We start from the raw sequence: 22874 nt of genomic DNA, 5'->3' as shown, positions 1-22874 counted from the left end.
GGGAGCCAGCACTCGGAACACGCTCCTCTCTTCCAGCCGAGTGTGGTCTCTGGGGACGAGGTCTCATCTGTTCAGACGCCTGGACACACGCACACATGCGCGCGTGTCTAGTGGCCGCTGGCTTGATTAATCGGTGTGGGACGTGGAGCTCCTCCCTCCCCTCCACACGGGGGAGCCTCGACTGTTGCCCCATCCCTGCAGGCGCTCTTCTCTTTCACCCACTCTTTTCGGGTATTCTGTAACCCCAACTCCCCCTTGCCTGTGGCTTTGTGAGGCCTTGCTAGGGACCCGACGGTCTCCATCCCTTTACATGGGCCAGTGGGGCTGCCACGGGTTGGCTCTGGGATGCTCTGGGATGTCTTCGCAGAACCCTTACCGTGGCACCGTCTTGCATCTTGAAACCTCTTGGGTAACACCATGCACCCCCCTCTTCAAAGCAGGGGACTCTGAAGTTGCCTGGCCCTCCAGCACCCGTGCTCATGACTCAGGATGGGTGGCAGTAACTGGGACATTTAAGAGACCTACAGAGAAAACACCTCCGGCGCTCTAGCAGCCCTGGGCCTTGCTGTGCCGGGGCAGTCACAGGGGCACACGTCCACGCCTGCCGTGTATACCTGGACCCCGCCCAGCTGCCAGCTTAAGTCTGAATCCAGCCCAAGAGAAGAGAAAAGAACTCCACGCAGAACCCCTGCACCACACCCACTGGAAGGCCTCAGCTGTTCGAGCAGCCACATGTGACCCCTGCAGTGTCTCTGCAGTCAGGCGGAACCGGGGTTAAAGCCTGGCCTCCTGGCTGCTGCTCACCGCCACCCCCCTCCCCGGGTTTCCCTTTTCTCATCCGGAAAATGAGGATAAATATAATTTCTCGGCCTTTTGGCTAAGATCAAGTGCAGAAAATGAGGATAATTAGGTTTTCCTAATTTCAAACTGTTGTGAGCTAGGGGTGCCAGAAAAAATACAGGACACCCAGTTAAATCTGAATTTCAGATCAACAATCTATAATTTAGTATAAGTATGTCCCAAATGGCACATGGGATATACTTATACTTAAAAAAAAGTCTGTTGCTGTTTTTCAAATTTAGCTGGGAGTCCTGTTCAGATTCGTTAAATCTGACATCCCTGCCTTGGGGTGTGGAGGTGGGGTCCCCAGAGCTCCTGCCACTGCCCTGTGTCTGGAACCAAGTCCTGTGCCTGCCGCTCCCTCGCCCCCCTCGGGCCTCAGACTGAGCAAGTTCTCAATTAATGGAAATAATGATTATTACTAGGTTCCTGATTACATCAGACAGGAAAACGCTGGCAAAGAACATAGACTCTGAAGTCCACCAGAATCAGGTGCCTACCCCAGGGCTGCCTTATGGAAGCTACTGGACAAACATAACGGCTCATGCCTCAGATGCCTCGTCTGCAAAACTGGAACATCAAGGGGTATCGCTCACAGCATCCCTGCCAGACTTAACCCGAGTGTATGACAGGTCCTGTTACAGGCAGGGCATACATACAGCAGGCACTCAATAATTGGAAGCTGTCACTACTGCCAACCGACCCTCCTTCACCGCCCCCGCTGCCGCCACCCCTTGGTGGCTCTGCTCAGGTCACGGGTGACTAGATCCTCCGGATCCCTGGCAGAGGGGCTCCTTGTGACCAGCCATCTGGAGGTCCTCCAACTCCTGGGCTGGACGGGCCAGTCCCGCAAGCACCGTGGCTCCGGGCAGCCCACGCCCTGTCCGAGAGAGTCATGCGTGCACGTGGGTTGGGGTGGGGGGGTGGGCGGGGTCAGGCAGTATACATATGAAGACAACTGGTTATAACAGAGAGCTGTGCCGTCCCATGCGGGATCTGCACGTGGCCTGAGATGGGGCCAGTCCGAGTGGAGACGCACTGTAAGTGTGAGATACAGGCTGCATTTCAGGTCTTCGTATAACAGGGAATATGGGGGCGCCTGTGCTGAGTGTCCGACTTCGGCTCAGGTCAAGATCTCACGGTTCCTGAGTTTGAGCCCCGCACTGGGCTCTGTGCTGACAGCTCAGACCTGGAGCCTGCTTCAGATTCTGTCTTCCTCTCTCTCTGCCCCTCCCCTGCTCACACTCTGCCTCTCTCTCTCTCTCTCTCAAAAATAAAGATACATTTAAAACAATTTTAAGAGGCAAGGAATATAAAAACCCACATGACCTATCTCCTCTATTGGTGACAGGCTGAAACCGTACTATGACTAGAGTGGGTTAAAGTAAACCCCATCACTACAGCTTGGCCTCCCGTCTCAGTCTCGCTGCTACAACACTGAAAATCCCTTCTGAGGCCGGCATGTCTCCCACTGCACAGGGCTGCTGCGTGGTAAGTATGTGGAGGGCAGGACCCACGAGGGAGGGGGGCCACAGGGCGAGGGGGGGCGTGTCGGGAGGCTTCTCAGAGGACGGATGTGGGGACCTGGCTGGCGTCAGCTGTTCAGGAACCGGGGATGGGGGTGGGGTAGACCCCAGGGAACAGGCTCAGATGTTGCGCTGGGGGAGGGGGGGGGCCCAGGGTGGGGGCGGGGAGGGGCACCTGGAGGTCCAGCAGCCCCGTCAGCAGGGCCTTCCCGGCGTGGGCGGCGTTGTTCAGCAGGTCCTCCCGCTTGATGACGTTGATGACCTCGGCCAGCAGCAGGTTCTTGGACGGGTCCCCCAGCCAGGTGTTGAAGATCCGGTACGGCTGGAAGGGGGCATGAGGTGTCAGCAGGGCTGGCACGCAGGCTCACCCTGAGGGGCCCGCTCCACCCAGTCACACCCCGTCCCCCCTTAGGAGGAGAGGAACTAACCCGGTGGGGCCCCCCCCAGGGCCAGGGAGGGTCCCACAAGCAATCGTGGCTCATTGCATTCTTTCCAGAACAGCAACCCCACGGCCAGGCACTCCCGTCAGGGAGGCCAAGCGGCTCCGTGCCGGGGACGGTCCCTCAGTCCCAGGGAACCCGAGTCGGTTGGCTCTGAACTTCCTCGAGTTATAGAGGGACAGCCGTGGTTCTGAGAGCTTAAGTGACCCGTCCTGGGAAAGTACAGCCCGTAGGTGGAGGAGTCAGGAGTGGACTGAGGGTAGTCTGACCCACAAGGGCCACCTGATTTATCCCTCTGTGAATTTTCGGGGTGTCAGTGCAGCCAACTAAAACACACTTCCCAGCTCCCCTTGCAGACAGGAGTGGCCATCTGACCAGATCTTCATCAAAGTGTTAGAAATGGAAATGTGGGATTTCTGGAAAAGCTGCTTTATAAAGACAAGAAAGTAGCCACTGTGTCCTTCCCTCTTTTTTTCCTTCCTACTGCCTAGAATTGATATGTGATGGCTGGAGCTCCAGCAGTGATTTTTGGATCATGAGGCAATCTTGAGGGTAGAAACGACATGCAGGATTGGCAGAAGAAAGGATCCTGGGGCCCTGGTAAGAGTGTGTGTGTACCCCTATGTATATCTGGCAGTACAGTTTGGGGGTCTAGAGCATGGGCTCCAGGTTTGAGCTTTGTCACCTAACAGGCTGTGTGACCTTAAGACCTTGCCTAGCCTCTCTGTACATGATTCTTCATTAGTAAACTAGAAGAGAAAAATAATACCGACTTGGTTAGACTGTGGTAAGGAAAACAAGCACGTGAGGATACTAAGAATGGGGCCAGGCGCAGAGCAAGCGCTCAGTCCGCAGCAGCAGCGATGCAGAGTGTGTGTGTGTGTGTGCACACTGCGTGTGCACGCAGAAGTCAGGAGGCTGACAGTGAGCTGCTAGCCAGTCGTGCCGCAGAGGCAGCTGGGCGACCATTGCCGCCGGCTGATTACACTGGTAAAAACAGTGTCAGGAGCCCTCTGTGGCCCGTCAGGTGTCCACTCAGCTCCTGGTTTGGAGAAGGAAGTGGTCCTGAGCGAGGAGTGGAGGGCGGGGCTGCTACTCACGGCATTGGGCCTGAACTCCTCCTTGTGGAAGTAGCCTCCAGTCATCATCTTCTTGCTGAAGGTCATCACGTCCGCTGGGTCAGCCAAGCCCCAGTGCTCGTGGGCCCAGAACTTGCCAGTGCAGCCCCCTCCGGTCTGGACCTCGTCCACCAGGAAGGCACAGCCGTGCTGCCCAGGAAGGGAGAGAAGAGGGAAATCAACACCCGGCGCCGCCAACCAGCCCGGACCTGTGAGCCAAGCCCCTGTTCCCGGGCTGTGCGAAGCGAAACCAGGCAGCTCTGCTGGGGGCGGGTCTGAGGTCTGAACTTGGACTTGTCCTCAGACTGCTGAGCGGGAACAGAACCCTGACGTCAAGTACGCCCTGAACCCCAAAGCACAGCGACACCGCATCTGGCTCCGGGCCTGGAGCCGGCGAGCTGACTCCCTTGCTGGCTGGCTGTCCAAGCAGAGGCCAAGACGCGCCCTCCAGGCTGCGCTGCCCTGCCTGCCTGCCGGCTCTGCCCGCGCCGACTGCTAGCTCCTGAGCTCTGTGCCGAGAGCAGCCAGTCTTGCTGGCTGCACGTGCCAGTTCCGTGTGCACGACGTTAAAATAGGCACACGGCAGTAACACAATGGCTGCTCACTTGGTACCTGCTGGGCACGGCTGAGAGATGAGGCGGGGCCTCTAGAGAGAAAAGGGAGGAGGCTGAGGCCTTCCCACTTCCCAGGCATCTCTGGCCCAGACGCTGCCGGGTGGAGGTGGCTTCCGCAGCGAGTTTTGGGGAAAAAAATCCCTCCCTTGCTCCCTCCCTACTTTTTAACGCCTCTACCCGGGAGGCCGCCAGGCAGCCTCTGGCCACCTGGATGCGTACAGGGACCCCACGGCTAACCTCTGCTCTGGGAAAACAAACTGGAAGCAGCCCCAGCCCCATCCAGCCCGGGCCCCGTGCACTCACCTTCCTGGAGATGTCTCTCAGCTTCCGGAAGAAGTCGTCAGACGCGTGGTTGTCTCCGCCCTCAGACTGGATGGGCTCCACGATGATCCCAGCCACCGTCTTCTTCTTTTTCCGGTATTTCACGATCAGGTCCTCCACCTGCATTCCCGGGAGGGTGGGGGTGAGGGGGACGTCAGTGTGGCTGGTGGAAGCTCTAGAGAGGCGTCCGCAGATGGGGATGTGGGTTCCGCAACCCCCCGAAACGATGCTGAGTACACGTTCGTGTGCACTCCGGGAATGACTGTGGCGTCCACTTGCGGCCACATGTGTGAGCGTGCCGCTGTGCCTGGGGGACAGAAGCTAAGGACTCGGGTCACAGAAGGGCTGAATGAGACCGCGCAGCACGGGTCCGGCCTGCAGGGCCGCGGAGCTCTGCCGTGTGGTACTGCCATCGCTCCTACATCGTTCGTGTGATGTTACTGTTGGTGGGAGCGTCCCTTCTGTGCAGAATCTGTGACCTGTATTTGTTTAAATATCTGTGGCAAAACTCACTTACTGTGATAGGGATCCAATATCGGTTGTGTCACCAAGCGGGGTGGGGGTCGTGGGTTGACTCTCAGATTGACCAGAGGGAACTTTCTGAAGTGAAAAGATGCCCTTGATCGGAGTGGTGTGATGTGAGTGTATTTACTTGTTAAAAGTTTTTGAACTAGATGCTAAAATGAGTACACTTGGTGGTAGATAAGTGATATGTTAATGAATCGAATGAAAAATAATTAACTGAACGGTGACAGAATAATCAGAAAAGCACCTTTAAAAAACGTTTATTTTTGAGAGAGAGAGAATGTGAGCAGGGAAGGGGCAGAGAGAGGGAGACATAGAATCTGAAGCAGGCTCCAGGCTTTGAGCTGTCAGCACAGAGCCTGACATGGGGCTTGAGCCCACGAACCGTGAGATCATGACCTGAGCCGAAGTCGGACGCTAAACCGACTGAGCCACCCAGGTGCCCCGAGCATCTGACTCTAGATCTCATCTCAGGTCATGATCTCGCGGTTTGTGAGATCGAGGCTCACGCTGGGCCACAGAGCACAGAGCCGGCTTGGGATTCTCTCTCTCCACCCCCCTCTCTGCTCCTTCCCTCAAAATAAATATATGTTAAAAAAATAAAATGGTAGTAAGATTAATTTTACCCACTTCTTTTCACTTTTCAAAAACGTGATTTCTAGATGCGCTGCAGTCACATGTGTGGCGTGTGGCTCCGCATCCCCAGCGCACGGGGCTGCACCAGGCTCCCCGGGGCGCTAGCCAGGGACTGACTGCAAAGCAGCCTCACTGGAGCTCAAACTCCAAACCTGCGGAGTTTCCGGTTTCTCTTCCCCAGCAACGGAATCCTTCCAGTGTCTAGCATGGAACCCCAATATTTGGCCCTGATCGAAGGAGGGGTGCTAGGTGTGTCAGAGGCCCGGCAGCAGGGGCTCCGGGTCCTCAGTCCTTGCTGCCCCCACTACTGCCCCCAGGGAGCCCGAGGACTTGGGAGGAGACGGAGAAGTGGGGGACAACAGGGTCCTGTGGACGCACTTTTCCTACGGGCTGTGCCATATGCTCCGGGCTTGCCCCCAAGGAACCTTCCACACAGACATCGGTACCACAGGTGGGGTGACGGATGCCGGGTGGAAAAATCAAGGTGTCCCAGTACCTTTCCTCAAGTGCCTCTCTGTTCCTACGTCCCTCCCAGGGAGCACCACATGGGTCCCGCGCACTCTGTGCTGTCCCCTGGGGCTGGGCCCGGGGGTGGGGGGCGGTGAGGGCACGGAGACAGGAAGCGGAAGTCTGCAGGGCCCGCTGCTACCTCTTCCAGACAGCGAGCCTCTTCTTGTTGGTTCTCGTTCACAAACTCTTCCAGGGGGTATTTCAGCCGCGGGAACGGCGCAACGGGCCAGTCGAAGGACGGGATGTCGATCTTGTGAATAGCTTTGGAGTGTGTGGTGGCCAGGCATCCTAGGGGAGGAGGAGGAGGAACAGTCTTTGGAACGGAGATCACGGGCAATTCCGGCCACGTCTAGCAACGCCCAGGGAAGCCCGCTGCCTGCGGCTCCTGTAACATCGTGAAGCTGCAGCCTCATGTGAGCCTGTGTGTGCACGTGCGCATGCGTGTGCACCCTTTGCTTTCTGATTCATCACAGATGAAGCACAGGCTTTGAAGGCACGGAATCCTGGCTCTGCCCCTGGGTGGCCTTAGAATGTTCCTTCCTTGCTGGGCCTCCCTTTCTGTGTCTGCAGAGCAGGACTAACCCCCCCTCCCCCCACCCCGAACTGTGGAGTCGGTGAGACGCTATGTGGCAAAGTGCCAAGGTGAAGATCCAAGACCGCCTACTGTCATTGCTCTGACTCTAACAGCCACCTCGGGGTCACACCGTCCCCTCCTTACCCAGGGTCCTCCCGTGGAATGCGCCCATGAAGGAGAGGATGCTGTACTCGGGGCAGCCGGGGGCCTAGGACCAAGAGACAGTGGTCACATCAGTCACCGCTGTGAGGGCTGGGGAGCTGTACAGTTGTCCCCATGCACCCAGAGGAGCACAGAAGTCCATCAGAAGAACCGGAGTCCCTTCTCACGGACAAGTTGCAAACCAGGTCCAGAGAGGCCAGCCCACAGACGTTCGGTTTTGTCAATAAAGTAAAAATTCTTTTGAACCTTTTTTGCTTAAATTTTAAGTAGGCTCCACACCCAACACGAGGCCTGAACTGACAACCCTGAGATCAAGAGTTTACATGTTCTGCTGACGGAGCCAACCAGGAACTCCAGTAAATTTTTTAAAAATTTAATTTCTTTATGTGTATATATTTTTCTTGAGAGTGAGAGAGAGCACAGGAATGCGAGCAGGGGAGAGTGGGGGAGAGAGAGAGGAGAGAATCCCAAGCAGGCTCCATACTCCGTGCAGGGCCAGACTCAAGGCTTGATATCATAAACCGTGAGATTGTGACCTGAGCTGAAATCAAGAGCTGGACGCTCAACTGACTGAGCCACCCAGGTGCCCCCCAACTTTTTAAATCAAGAGATTTCAAAGAAGGATCTAAACTTCTGGCTTCTCACAAATTCCATATCATTTGGGCCCGTTTTCTTCCCGTGGCAACAGCAGGTGGCCAAGCACGGAGGCTGGGCAAGCGCACTGCCCCAGGGCCCGACACCTGCCTTCTGCCTTGACGTCACCTGCCCGGCTGCTGCGGCTGTTGAGTTGTCAGCCCCTGTCTACGGGCTCTGCAAACTCCCGCCGCCAGACCGCCCTGGCGTCCCCCGCTCCCGGCGGGCCGGGTGCCTGTCGGGGCAAGAGGCGGACGGCCGTCTCGCCGGACATGCTCCGGGGCTTTGGAAGGGGTCTGGGGGGCAGGGGCCGGGCGGCCTCCCTGGGCTCAGCAGGGACGCAGGGACTCCCCAGCGAATGGCACGGCTGCAGTATTTCCTGACCCTCCACCTGGCCTGGGAAGGAGACTGGTTTTCAGCTGCTTCAGGCCGACTACCGCGGACACCACCGCAGAGCCAACCAGGGCGCCCAGAGCCTGTTTTCTCAGGCTGGCTGATCTCCTCTGGGTCCCTGAGACCCTCCGGGAGCACCAGGAACCCCCCCCCCCCACCCAGCAAACGCTCGAATACCCTCCTGTCATATTCCTTGTTTGTCCCCGAATGCAGCCACTAAAACGTGAGGAAAGGGGTTTAAAAGTGTTGATGGAGTAGAATGTCCATGGGTATCAGATGAGAAAGAGAAAGGGCACCATCCAGTGTTTTTAAAGATGGCCAGAAGAAGAAAATAATTACGTTTCCGCAGGTGTGTATGTATACAGAGAAAGGGCTGGGTAGATGTGCCCGCAAGAGGCGGATTAGGAACAGAAACATTTAAGGAAGCATGAAAAAAACCAATCTTCCCACCCAGAGGCTAGCCCTGTAAACATGTGAGGGTTCCTTCCAGTGATCTCCTGCGCATTTATTCACATGGATGACAGCACAGCAACCGTGCAATTTACATTCCACCGTTTTCACTAAGTTACAGCATGTGTCTGCCCAGACCAAGAACCCTTTGTGACTATTTTTGAAGAATACCGTGGACGTATGCAGGGGAATGGAGTTCTGTGTCTCTCGATTTTTTTTTTAAGCAGCAGACATTTCTGTCCAAATCGTAAGTTGGGGGGGTGGCTCGCTGAATGGGGGAGGACAGGTCTGCTCTGGTTGAAGTGCGCTGGCCAGCTTGGGATGTACCCATCTCGACCCCTTGCCTCCAGTACTGGGCTCCTTGCTGCCTCTGTGAACTGCTAGGGTTCCATTTGGAACCCCTACATTTAAGTTCTCTTTCTCTGTTGCTGGTTATATAGGTGGGTTTCTAATCTTTTCTGGTTATCATGACTATAAACACCAGTGGGGTGAACACCCTTGTACATACCTTTGTGTTGACATTTTAGATTATTCTAGAGAATGCACTAAAGGCTCCTTAGTCAAAGTCAGGCAGGTGTCCTGGGAAACTGATGATGGTCAGGGGGGACTCCCCTCAGCCCATGCCCCTCGGTATGGACAGACGTCTGTGTCCTTCCCCGTGTGAGGCCCTCTCCCCCTCGCCCCCAGTGTGATGATGTTTGGAAGAGAAGCCTCTGGGAGGTGATGAGGGTTGGATGAGGTCATAGGGTGGGGCTCCTGTGATGGGATCAGTGTCCTTATAGGAAGAGACCCCAGAGTGCCTGCTCGCTCGCACGCTCTCCCCCCCACCCCCGCCCCCAGAAGTGTGAGGACACAATGAGAAGGCAACATCTAGAAGCCAGGTTTCTGTCCCAGGGAACCAAATTGACCTTGACCTTGGACCCCAGCCTCCCGAACTGTGAGGAAATACATGCCTGTCATGTGAGGCGCCCAGTCTGGGTGCGGAATTTGGTTACAGGCACCGAGCTGCTACGATACCTCCTATTTGAGAAGGCCAGGGCCAGCCAGGGCCAGCCGGAGGGGCTGTGGAAGCTCTCCCCCACCCCCAACCACGGCCAAGACCCAAGGGCCCGCTGCACTCACCTGGTTGATCATGCATGTCTCCAGTTCCTCTTTGGAGAAACCCGTCTGGCCCCTTTCCTTGCTCTGACCAAACAGAACAGACAAAAGCTAATTGACGCTCTGGGGGACGAGGGGTTTCCACTCTGCACCCAGACCCCTCCCCCCAAGTGATTTCTCAAGGCTGACCAGAGACGCCCACCGTTCCACTTAGGGTACTAATGCATGAGATTGTTCGTCACGCTTGTGGCAAAATAAGTAGATGGATACGCAGGTGTGTTATTACTTTGGAACAACCAAGAGCTTCTAGGGTGGGGTCTGTGAGGCCGAGGAGAACCCGTGTGGTCGCATCTGGTAACTTGCTCTCTGCACCGCACCCCAGGGGGCATCTGGAGAGCCCTGTCCAGGCGGTGACCCTCTCTGGATTTTGACGGTGACCAGGCAGGGTGAACGGTTGGACGAGGGGTGCGTGTGTGGCTAGGAGCTGGGGCGGGGGGCCCTGTGCACTCCTGTGTGTGTGTGCACTTGCTCACACCCCAAACCTCACCCGGTACCACATGAAGATGGTCTTAAAGGCATTTTCATTGGAGCAGGAGCCGCAGGACATGGTCATGAGCTGGGACATTCCTTTGGGAGCCACCTGCAGGGAGGGAAACAGCCGTGGGCTCATGGGCTCGCTCCGTCTGGACTCCCGCTGGCCGGAGCTGGGCCTTTGTAGGGGGTATAGTCTGGGCTGGGGGAGGCTGGAGAGGGGGCACCGGGAATGTCTCCCAGAGCAGTGGGACTGAGGAGAGCGGACGGGGCTCTTGCAGGGGGTGGAGGAGAAGCCAGGAAGGCCCCAGGGCTGGAGGGGATGGAGAAGAACAGTCCAGACTGTCTTCCCCGGTGCAGCCGTCGTCCCCTGAGATGCCCATGTTTTATGGGTGGGAAGTTGAGATTCAGAAGGACTTGAATCGTCATAACAACTAAAACCGAACCGTCGGAGAGGGCTGAATCACATGCAAAGCTCCTATCGTGGAACAAATACTCATTTCCCCTGGTTCCTTTGTTCCTGCGCACAAGGAGCCCCTTTCCTTCGAAAGGAACACTGAAAATGCTCTTCAGGAGAGAAACAGCACAAGAGCAAGACCGAGCGAGACACATGACATCCTGAATCTTTAGGGATCTCGGGCCTCTCCTCTCCGCCTGCTGGCATGGCCTCCCCAAGATCAGCACTACCCTCCCGCAGTGGGGGGGGGGGGTGTCCTCTGGGGACTCACCGAGAGCAAGGACTCCCGGAGCTTCTCCACAAAGTTCTCCGGAGGAAGGATTCCCAGGGCAGGTCTGTTGATGAAAGTGCTCTGCAACAGGCAGGAGACAGAGGGTGACTTCCCTGACCCGCTCCCTGCCGACCACAGACCAACCAGGCTTTTCACAGCAGGTGTTTTCATAGGGGCTCAAGGTGTGTCCTAGGGGCCAGGATTGGCCCACCTCCCTGCGCTTTCCCGAGACTCCCTGGGCTTGCTCTGGGTGTAAAAGGCCCGTGACATTTCTTGGTCGTGGTATTGCCCTAGTTATAGAAGATCCTACCACTGTGGGAAGCGGGGGGGGGGGGGGGGGGGGCACACGTCATACCGTTTTTTGCAACTTCCTGTGAATTAGAATTCAGTTAGAATTTTATAATTACAATCTCATTTTATCATGAAAGTATATCGATCATTTTAACAATCCATCGTCGTCATGGCTAAAAAACAAAAAGTGGACCATGGGAGGAACAGGTGAGGGAGCAGAGCACACCCGGTCACAGCTGGACGGAACCAAGTTTTGCTCCGGGAGCAGAAAGCGGGGCAGTGTCTTACATCGTCGAACTCACACACACACACACACACACACACACACACACACACACATCACTCGGCAATTCCATGCCAAGGTATTTACCTACGTGAAATGGAAGCGCACATCCGCACAAAGCCATGAATGTACATGCATGTTTACAGTGGGTTTTCTTCTTATTTGGCCCAAACTTGAAACAACCCACACATCCCTCTGCCGGGGGAAAGATAAGTAAACTGTCCCTGCGTACCATGGAACACCATGCAGCGACAGACACGAACAATCTACCAATGCACACTGTAACAAGGAGCACAGAAGAGTCTCAAGGCCACGGCGCTGAGTGAAAGCGCCCAGAGCCAGTTACACACTGGGAGCGCCTGGGTCGGTTAAGCCTCCCACTTGGGCTCAGGTCATGATCTCATGGTTTGAGAGTCCAAGCCTCACATCAGGCTCTGTGCTGACAGCTCAGAGCCTGGAGCCTGCTTCGGATTCTGTGTCTCCCTCTCTCCCTGCCCCTCCCCTGCTTGCGCCCTGTCTCTCTCTCAAAAAATAAAAATAAAACGTTAAAAAGAAAAAGAAGAGAGTTACACACTGTATGGTCCTCTTCGTAGGACATTCTACAAAAGACAAAAACCACAGGGACAGATAACAGCTCATGGTTGCCAGAGGCTGGGATGAGACTGAGTGCAAATGGGCTTAGGGGAATGTCTGGGTGATGAATTGCTCTGTTTGGATTTTTTAAAATTGTGGTTAAAAGAAAAAACAGGTAACATAAAATTTACCATCTTAATCATTTCTTCTTTTTTTTTTAAGTTTATTTTTGAGAGAGAGAAAGAATAAGCAAGGGAAGGGCAGAGAGAGAAGGAAACAGAGAATCCCAAGCAGGGTCCGCACTGTCAGAGCAGAGCCTAAAGCAGGGCTTGAACCCATGAACTGTGAAGCCAGGACCTAAGCCCAAATCAAGAGTCAGATGTTCAACTGACTGAGCCTCTAGGCACCCCAACATCTTAATAATTTCTTTTTTATTTAAGTTTTAAATTTATTTTTGAGAGACAGAGAATGAACAGGGGAGGGACAGAGAGAGAGGGAGACACAGAATCTGAAGTAGGCACCAGGCTCCGAGCTGTCAGGACAGAGCCCGATGCAGGGCTTGAACTCAAGGAACCTTGAGATCACGATCTGAGCGGGTGTGGGACGCCCAACCAACTCAGCTGCCCAGGCGCCCCCCATCTTAACCATTTATAAGCATACAGTTCAGTAGTGTTAAGGATATTGTGCACCATCCATCCATCTCCAGAACTTTGTCGTCTTTCAAAACTCACATTCTGTCTCCATTAACCACTAAGTCCCCATTCCCTCCTTCCCCAAGCCCTGGCAACCACCCTCTACCTCTCTGGCTCTGTGAGTCTCACAACTCTGGGTCCCTCACAAAAGTGAAATCACACAGCGTTTTCCCTTTGGTGACCGGCTTCTCTCCCTGAGCGTCATGTCCTCAGGGTTCATCCGTGTTGTAGCACGGCTCAGAATTCCCTTCCTTTATAGGAGCTCAGTAATATTCCATTGCATGCATAGACCACACTTCGTTTATCCAGCCACTCTGGTTTCTTCCCCTTCCCGGGAACGGAACTGTGCTGCTGTGAACGCGGGTGTCCAGGTGTGCCTGCATTTTGGCAGTGACTACATGACTGTGTGTTTGGTGAAAGCCACAGAGCTATACAGCACGGAGGATGCGTTTTATTGCATGTGAATTATACTTGAAAAACATGGGGAGAAAGGGCATTAAGGGGCAGCGGTGGCCCTGGAATTTGTACCAGAGCAGGGCTCAGGAGAGTGATCTGATCAAGGAGCCGACTGCAGCCCTCCAGGAGCGGAATGGGCTGAGCGTGAGAAAAGCAGTGTTAGAAAGATCGGCTGACTCCCTACCTGTTGATGTTTTTATTGTAATTTTGATAGATGTGGGTCCAGAGATGTATTTCCCTCTGCAAGGAAATCAACAGTGAAGCCTGATTCCAAACGGACACACTTCCTTCTGGTAACCTGAAAGTGAGGGGGGCGCAGTGGCCATGGAGGTGAATCTGTCCGGTGGCCAAGGACCAGTCAGCCCTGCCCTGTCACTTGGGAGCAGGAACACGGACCAAGGGAGCCAGGGCCTCCAAATTTGAAAAGAAAAGGGAAATGAAAGTCGGGGAGGGTCAGAGAGAGAGGGAGAGAGAGAATCCCACACAAGCTCAGTGCTGTCAGATCAGAGCCTGACGTGGGGCTCGATCCCAAGGAACTGCGAGATCATGACCCGAGCTGAAGTCAAGAGTCAGACACTTAACCGACTGAGCCCCCCAGGTGCTCCTGAAATAGTGTTTTTTAAATTTTTTAAATGTTTTTATTTATTTCTAGGAGAGAGAGAGAGAGACAGCGTGAGCAGGGGAGGGTCAGAGAGAGAGGGAGTCACAGACTCTGAAACAGGCTCCAGGCTCTGAGCTGGCAGGCAACACAGAGCCTGACGCGGGGCTTGAACCCACGAACCACAAGATCATGACCTAAGCAAAAGTCTGACGCTTAACCAACTAAGCCACCCAGGCATCCCCGAAATGGTGTTTTTTAAAAAAGGTTCCAGGTGTACATCAGGGGTCACTCTTGGTGTAGTACATCCTAGGGGTTTTCACAAATAGATAATGACATGTGTCCATCTCTCTAGAAAAGACACAGATGGGAGCACAGATGGGTAAGACTAGAGCCGTCTTCCCCCTCAAGGTCCAGAGTGCCCTGGGCAGGGGCCAGGGAGGGTCTGGGAGGGGTCTGCACAGTGGTAAACGGGGAAGGTCACCACTGGGTTCGGTTGTGAGAGTGGACTGTGCTAAATGCAACGTGGCATCCTGGACTGGGTCCGGGAACCAGACAGTGGACATTATTGGGAATGCAGGGAAATCTGAGTGGGGTCTGTATCACACAACATGCTCGTGTTAATGCCTTAGTTTTGACAAAGCTGCTGTGGGCGGGGGGTGAGCACTAGGTGAACTTGGGGAAAGACAGGTGGGAGGTGTCTCTGCACCTGGTGCGTAAATCTGAAACTAACCCACAGCTGAATCACCCCTTCAAAAGGTGATGGGGGCTACTGACTGGGCCTGGGGACTGCTTGGGGACCTCTCTTCCAGTCACAGTCAGTGCACTAAACCCTGTGCCAATCCGAACAGCCCCATCACTGCATCGGGAAGCCCCAGAACGCGTCCTCCTTGGTGGCTTTCGGATTTGCCTTGGGCTGCTAGGAACTGAGGCGGATTCATGTTGCTTTTTCTGCTTTGTGACCACCTGGGTGAGTCTAGGGTAGGTAGCTGGGGAAGGTAACCCTCCTGGCTGTACAACTGGGGAAACTGAGGACCAGAGAGGTCAAGTGACCTGCCCCGAGTCACACAGAGAAGGAAGGGGCAGATGCATGGCTCACATCAGGCTTGCTGACTTCAGATTCCATCCTCTGCCAGGCACTGCAGGCAGCCGCCTCCCCCCGAAGCTGTGATGATGGACAGGAGTCTGGGTGCGACCCAGAGACCTTGGCTGGCTTCTAGGGGCCTTTGCGTGCATCTCCTTTGGCCCCGAGCTGTGAGTGGGGCTCCTAAGAAATCTAGCACACCGTGAGATCAGGGTCGAGGCGAACTGCCATCACCAGTAGCGGGGGAAGCGGCTGACGGAGGGGACGGCCGGGACGGCTGGCTGGCAGCTTGACTGCCTATCTGGGACTGGGAAAGATGTGGGGGTGGTGTTCCTGTTCGACAAAGCGTGACATTAAGAACAGAAGATATCTGGGACACCGGGTAGCGGAATCCAATGAGGACAGGTTTCTAGAATCTTTGCTGTCAGGCTCAGCAGTCCTGAAGTGCTATGCAAAGAGGACAGGCTTTGGTTTAAGTGGCTGTGCAACCTGGAGCAAGTCACTTAACCTCTCTGGTCTTCAGAGTCCTTATCTGCCCAAGTGGGGCCTCCTCCCTCACGGTGACAGCCTGTGTCTTACCTGACCAGGTCCGGGCTCCCCGGTGTCAGGGATGTCAGACTGCACCCACCACTCAGTGCAATGACTGCACTGATCATCGTACAGATAAATGATCATGTGCAAACTGTGGGCGGTGTGACAAGTGATGTAAGAAATTGTAACTGGAGCCCAGAAGTTGGATCCAGGGGCTGGGGCTTTATTTTTTGCAGCCACGTCAAGTGATTAGGCTACAGTGTGAAGATGGTGTGGTTGGGGGACAAAGGGGTTGATAAGCCCCTTCACAGGACCTCCACAGAGGCTACTGCCCTACACTGGCAAAGTGCCATCATCACCGAGTAAGTACACCTTCAGCCATGAATTTGGAAGACCCAACATGCTGGCCAGTGGTCCCCCAACCTGATGCCCAGGGTGCACCCCACTTCTCTGAGACCGTGCCGGGGGGCTCCTTTCCCTTGCCCAAGCCCACGCTTCTGCAGCAGAACTGCAGTCCGTCAGCATGGGCCGTGGTCCCGATGGATCCAGACCATGGCCTCACCAGCACCCAGAACGGTGCCTGGCACTCGGTAGGTATTCAACCAATAAATCGATGACTCAACACACGGCGAGAAATGAGGTTGAAGCAGCAGGAGCCAGACCACGAAGGGCTCTGCGTCTTTAGTGGGGGCGTGGGGGGCACTCTGGGTGCAGTGGGTACCGTTTGTAGGGGTGAGCATGGGCCTGATGGGGTGGGGGGGGCCGGTGCACAGAGGCCGCTGGGGTGACGCAAGGTCAGGGCGGTCCCGGCAGGGTGACAGGTAAGAGGCGGGTGGGAGGAAGGGGAGGATGAAGCGGCTCCCAGGTTCCTGGCAGACACAGGTGGGGGCAGGGCGTCCCCTGAAATCAGAGTCCCCGAAGTCACATGTTTTCGGGGACGATTCTGCCTCCGGAGGCAGCTGACACCGCAAATGTGTGTGACATGTTTGTTGACACATTTTCCCAGCACCAACTGCCGAGGCATCTGGGATCCGCACAACGTTTCGAAACAAAGCCAGGCTCCGAACTTAAACACACCCGCAGAGCCTCCCCACCGGCGTCAGGCACCTTCGGCGGGCGCATTTGGGGGGGCCTTCGGAGGGAAGCCTGGGGGGGCCTTCAGGGGGAGCTTGGGGGGCCTCCTGAGCGGGGGGGGGCTTCAGATGGGGACGCCCATTTCCGCTCCCGCAGCTCCTGAACTTGTGCGTCCCCAAGCCCCTCCCCTGGCGGGAAAAGTGGTTCTTCCCTGTTCCTTTCCACTCTGCCAGTTAAAAGGGACTTTAAGCTCCGGGAGTGGGTTCCCAACGCTCCTGCCCCCCATCCCCGCCTATCTTAGATTCCTCTTTTTAGGAGTCACGGCCCCTGTGACACGCAAGCCCCTCGGGGACACCTGGCGTGGGCGAGGACGCGCAGCATCAGAAGTCCCACGCTGTGCAGCGAGGGCCCGGCCGGCAGGAGGCGCTGAAGCCGCCCGCGTGTGCACGGCCACGGGCAGCCCGGCGGCTGGGCCTCCTGTCCCGTGGCCATGCACGCACGTGTTTTCCGGAGCACACGTGCTCCCACGTTCTGGAAGGACACGACCCAAGGGCCCGTCGGCAGCTGGATGAGGCGGTTACCTGCAGCGCATGCGCACACGGAAGGCCCGGAAGCCGTGCGATCGCCTGGTCTGCGGCCACACACGCCCGGCAGGCGGGCTTTGCGGGAAACACGCCGGGCGCGGTAAGGGCCATGCCCGCTACGGCTCCACGTCCGCGGGTGAAGAACGGAGGAAACGCACGTCTGCCGTTGGACGTCAGGGGAACGGCAACCGGAGAGGGCGGCGCGGTGTGGGGAGACCAGGTGCAATTCGTGCATTCCCACCAGGGGCGGAAACCGCTCCGCCCACCCCACCCCCACCCCGTGGTGTGGGAGGCACAGCGCCTACACGGTTCGTGTCTACCGCATGGCAGAGGGGTGCCGTGGATGCCACGCCTGCTGGTCCTGGGACCAGGAATTTGCAGTTGAGATTAAGGTTCTTGATCAGCTCGGATACGGAGAGCGTTCTGGATTTTCTGGGCGGGCTGAGTGCAACCACATGAGCCCTCTGCGAAGAGCAGACACGGGAGGAAGGCGGAGAGGAAGGACTCGAGGCCGGAGGGACCACGCAGAAACCACGGGAGTGAGGTGCCCACAACCTGCAAAAGCAGATTCTGCCCCCGAGCCTCGGCGAAGAGCTGACGTGAGACCCTGTGCAGAGCGCGCCAGACCCCTGGCCCACAAAACCCGGGCGAGATTCCCGGGCGGTGGTGTAAGCCTCTAAGCTGGCGGTAATTTGCCACGGCAGTAATAGACGTGACCGGCATTAAAAACTGTGTAAAGGTGGGAGCAATGAAGAAAATCGTGTCTAAAAAGGCTCCTGAAGGAAGTAATAAGGAATTGAGACGATTCACTGAGCAGTGCGCTGGGGGGAATGTGCGTCTCTGCAACTGTTAGATCCAGTGTGGCTGCTCAAGGGCTTCCTGCCCCTCTCCTGCGTCTGCTGGCCTCGGGGCCCCTCCACACACACTCCCCCTCCCCGGGGCATGTGGTAATGTCTGCAGACGGGGTTTGCTTATCACAGCTGAAGAGGTGATGCTCCTGGCATGGAGGGCACGACCAGTGCACAGGACGGCCCCCCGCAGAGCACCACCTCTGCAACCGGCACCACTGCCGAGGCCGACATCAGCCCGCGTGGTCCCTAAAACTGCACGCCGTCAGGCCCCTGGCTTGGCTGTGGCCACGCTGTCCTCTGGCTCCTCAGCCTCGAAGCTCCTCTCCCACCCACTCCCCTCCCCTGCAGGCGTCTCGGCTCAAAGGTCATTTCCCTGGAACCCTTCCCTGCCCCTCCCCGGCCCCCTCAATTCCCCAAACCCCCCAGCTCCTGTGGGTTTTACTCGCAGCACCTCCTCCTGCTGTGTGACCTTGGACAAAGGTCTCTGTGCCTCAGCGTCCTCTGTAGGATGGGGATGACAGTGGGACCTGCCTCACAGACTTGTCAACACTACAGCTGTGAAGTGGTGAACGCGGCGTTTGGCGCCTATTTCACTCTTCCAAGTGCCTAGAGTATCGTATGTGCTTAATAATAACCATTTGTGGAATGAATGAGTGAGTGAATGGGGTATTTCCCAAGGCTCCCCAGTGACCCTCTGGACCTCCGTCAACATCGCAGAACCCGGGACTCACCGCATTTTGAGGCTGTTGGACCAGCTTCAGGAGAGCGGGGTGGCTGTAGCCTGCGGAGATGGGGAGGGGCACGGTTAGGGTCTTGGTTACAGGCCTGCCCAGGGTCTCTGCGCCCCTCCCCCATACCCTGCCCCTCCCTTCACATGGGGCCTTGTTATCTCTTGGAGACAAGACCCACTCCTGGGGTCCACCCAGACCTCCGGACTCAGAATCACTCAGGCTGCCGCCGGAAACCTTCAGCAAATCTCTTGTCAGTCCTGAAGCCCGGGTGTGAGCCCCACCCGGCTAGAGCCCCTGGCGGTGAAGGCAAGGTTAAGGCACATTCGGGGCCAGGGCTGGGAGTGCTTCCCTGGGCCGGTGTGATGAACCACGGCCCTCACCTTCTTCCCAGTGGCGTTGAATCGCAACACCCGTTTGCTCTGGAACTGAGCCGGTCAGTGATGCAGTCTGCAACCCTGGGACCCGCCCCACCCCTTTGGACGTTTGCTGCTTCCCGGAGCCCTGCTGCCTCAATTGCCCAGCACGGCAGGGCTTAGGATACCCTTTGACTCAGCAGCTGCCCTGCTATGAATCTGCCCTCTGCACGCATACATAGACCAGCACACGCATCTTGACAGTGACGCTCTGATATCTCCAGGCTCAAAAGCAACCTAACACGCACCAGGAGCCCTGAACGAAGAGAAAGCCTGCCTCGCACAGCAGATGCTCGGTCAGCGGAGGCCTTTATCGGAAAGGAAGGAAATGCACCGGGGCCAGAGCGCCCCAGCCTCAGAGCCTGTGCTTCTAGTTTCTGTTCCTCGTTCCCATGCTGGCCATGACTCCCGCAGGGCGGCCAGGTCTGAGTGGGTGCAGGCACGGAGGTCAGAGACCGGACTGGAAGACCCTTCAAGGCAGGGGCCACATGTGCCGCTCAGCGGACTCCAGGTGAACAAACGCATGACATGGAGATCTGGGGCACGGGCGAGAGCCCAGAACCTTCTCAACAGGAGAGAGAGACCTATTTTCTTTAAACCAATTCACTTTCTAGTTTGAATATACTTACTCTGAAAGGAGAGAGGCCCGCCCGAGGCTCTGGGCCTGGGGCCTCTGCTCAGTCCCGGCAGAGGAAGCCAGTGAGCCCAGAGGGGAGGGGAGGCCCCGGCACCACCCAGCCACCCAGGGCAGACCTTCTCCTCGGCAGCATCACAGAGTGAAGGGACTTGAAGAGCCTGTAGTTTCACTCTGTGCTTGGAGGAGGGTGGGCTGGGGCGGGGTGGGGGGTGGTGACCTGGGCTCCCAGGGGACAGAGCTGTGAGCTGCCTCTGCCCTGGCAGCTGCTGGGCCCTTGGCTGCAAGGTGTCTATTAGTCAAGGTAGTCAAGGAAGGAGGCTTCTGCGGGGTTTTTCCAACCACATTGTGGCCAGAGGCCTTTCAGACTCTGCTGCCTCAGTAGATAAGCCAGTTCCAGGGCAATCTTATTAAGCCACACATGCAGCCTGTCTTGGTGGCTGCAGGAGAGATGAGAGCAAAGCCAGTCTGTCTGGATCAGGGAAATCCACGCCTGGGCTTTCAAAGCTGTGGGACCTCCGCATTGCAGGGCAGGGCAGGGCAGGGGTGTCCTCTGGGAGGCAGCTATCACAGGAGGCAGAGACTGTTTGGTTCAAACCCTCGGGCTCCCTGGACACGCTGGAGAAACCCCGTGGCCTCTAGAAACCCGGCCCCGTGGCTAAGGTGGAGACAATGATGAAAGACCTGGTATTATAGGCGCTTAGCAGCGTGCCTGGCACAGTTACTAGTTAGAAAAACCCATCTGGAAGACTAGAAATAGGGGAGGAAAATGTTTCCCACCTTGTGCCGGCCTGATCCCCCAGGACCCTGTGCATTGGGTGGCCGGCTGGAGAAGTGAGGGAGGCCCTCGGGGGCTCGGGAGGCCGGGAAGATGGGGAGTCAGCTGGGAAGAGGATGGCCTGCAGCGCGTGGCCGTTACGTGGCAGAGCCAGGACCTGACCCTGAGAACTGCAGGCCAGGCCCTTCCAGTGCGACACAGAACACGGACAGGGTTGTGCAAATCACAGAACCCCGGACGCCCTCGCAGGCCAAAGCACTTCTGAATGACAGGCTTCCCAAAAAGAATGAGTCACCATAGCATCTAATCGCATCTTAATGGGAAATAAATAGGGGCTGGCATCACACACGAAGGGGCAGGCTTCACCAGACGAGAGGCTCAGCCCACAGACCACTGAGCACAGCAGAGACCTGCGTGTGTGACAGTCAGCCCTATCCGCCCCACATGTGCCGCACTCTCCTCCAGCAGCGAGCCAGAGGTGACCCTGGTGAGGCAGACGCTGCCGGTGCCCCTCCCTGCTCACTTTGACTGGGCAGCCACCCCTCTCCCAGCTGCCCTCCTGGGGGTCAGGAATGGCTCCAGTCTCCTTTTTCTCTGGAAATCTTTCCTTGGTGAATGGAGGCCCCTTTGCCCAAAAGATGAGCCAGGCCCTTCCTGCTGGCAGCTAATGGGCAATGACTGGGTACAAAAAGGTCAGCCTCTTTGGCACAGTCTGGGGTCAAATCTGGGTGCAATTCATGCTCCAGAGGCCACCCCCTCTCCCCTACTGTGGGATCAGGCAGTGGCTAGTCTCTGGCTGAAACCTCATCCTTCTTAGCCTTTCTCTCTCTCCCTGGTCTCCTGAGAGTGTGCCCTTAATAAGCGACTTGCACAGAGCGCCTGCCTCAGGCTCTTCTTCCAAGAGACCTAACCTAAGACAGCGGACCTTGGAGGCTGTGGTCCCGCAGACCTGGGTTCATGTCCTGGCCGTGCCTCCCCTGCAAGCTGCATCAATCTCTTCTCGGAGCTTTGCTTATCTATCAACAAAATGGGGGTATTAATACATATTCACCCTGCAGAGTTTCGAGGAAGAGTAAATGAGAGAAGACATCTGAAGTCCCTATAACAGGGGCGCCTGGGTGGCTTAGTCTTAAGGTTAAGCGTCTGACTTTCGCTTAGGTCATGATCTCACGGTTTGTGGGTTCGAGCCCCGTGCTGGGCTCTGTGCTGACTGCCAGCTCAGAGCCTGGAGCCTGTTTCAGTCTGTGACTCCCTCTCTCTCTGACCCTCCCCTGTTCACGCTGTCTCTCTCTTCTAGAAATAAATAAAACATTAAAAAAAAAATTAAAAAAAATAAAGTCCCTGTAACAGACTCTCTACCCATGACTTGTTCTTTTTCTCTGCCCTTGAGGGAAGTGTCTGGCAACACACAGGGATGTGCCTTCTGGAGGGAGCAACGAAAGTCGGGACAGCTATGACTAATGGAGAGCAGAGGTACATCCGAGGGCGGGCTTCCCAGCTCTTACCTATGGGGACAGAGGAAATCTGGGAGTAAAGGTCCAACATCCGATTGCCATCCACATCGACCAGGTATTTGCCTCGGCTCTCTTCGTAATTGCAGAAAAAATGCACAGCATCTGCATTCTTGGGGAAAGTAGAGACTGACTTAGGTTCGCTACAATCCCCTAGATTCCCCACCTTTCGGGATGAAGCTTTAACTGGGGAGGTAAGCCATGTTTTACCCATTCTGTGGTCACACAGAAGGTATCTTTCGTTGCTTACATGAATGGTTTGCTTTATAATGGTTTATTAAGCTGTGAATTAGCATGAATTTTTCTGTATGTGTTTTATATATCACAACAACGAAAGATTCAGATATAAATCCGAAGAAGATTCATGTTAAGATGTCACGGTAAACATTAGAGCAACCACGAAGAAAACTAAAAAATAAATAGCAACTGTGAAAGAAATGAAAATGATACACTAGAAGATATCCACTTAATGAAAAAAAAAAAAGTAAAAGAGGAACAAAAAATATGAGATACATAGAGAACAAAAGGTAAAATGGAAGATGTAAACACAACCATATAGATAATAACATTACCTGTGTGCACATGAAACAACCAATAAAAAATCAGAAACTGTCAGACTGGATAAAAAGATACAATTATATGCTGTCTACACAAGACATACTTTTGATTCAAGGATACAAATATGTAGAAA

General features: G+C 55.7%; 1 protein-coding gene and 1 non-coding gene across 2 annotated transcripts in view; both read right to left on the bottom strand.

Annotated features, from left to right (window-relative positions):
- ABAT (4-aminobutyrate aminotransferase) overlaps positions 1-22874 on the bottom strand; it is an 87060-nt gene that overhangs the window by 5518 nt on the left and 58668 nt on the right. The window contains exons 5-14 of the mRNA XM_039244352.1: positions 22178-22295; positions 18848-18897; positions 11100-11180; positions 10388-10480; positions 9865-9927; positions 7249-7312; positions 6670-6818; positions 4842-4979; positions 3907-4074; positions 2542-2688 (exon numbers count right to left, since the gene is read on the bottom strand). Of these exons, the coding sequence (XP_039100283.1) occupies positions 2542-2688; positions 3907-4074; positions 4842-4979; positions 6670-6818; positions 7249-7312; positions 9865-9927; positions 10388-10480; positions 11100-11180; positions 18848-18897; positions 22178-22295 (1071 nt within the window). The remainder of the gene's footprint in view (positions 1-2541; positions 2689-3906; positions 4075-4841; positions 4980-6669; positions 6819-7248; positions 7313-9864; positions 9928-10387; positions 10481-11099; positions 11181-18847; positions 18898-22177; positions 22296-22874) is intronic.
- On the bottom strand, positions 14147-14231 carry TRNAK-UUU. Its single transcript is given in 2 exon segments — positions 14147-14183; positions 14195-14231. It is a non-coding gene; the product is annotated as a tRNA-Lys (tRNA).

This window comes from Hyaena hyaena, unplaced genomic scaffold, assembly GCF_003009895.1.
Source record: "Hyaena hyaena isolate Hyena2069 unplaced genomic scaffold, ASM300989v1 scaffold_238, whole genome shotgun sequence".
NCBI classification, from domain to species: domain Eukaryota; kingdom Metazoa; phylum Chordata; class Mammalia; order Carnivora; family Hyaenidae; genus Hyaena; species Hyaena hyaena.
This window is presented reverse-complemented; position numbering and strand designations above follow the sequence as displayed.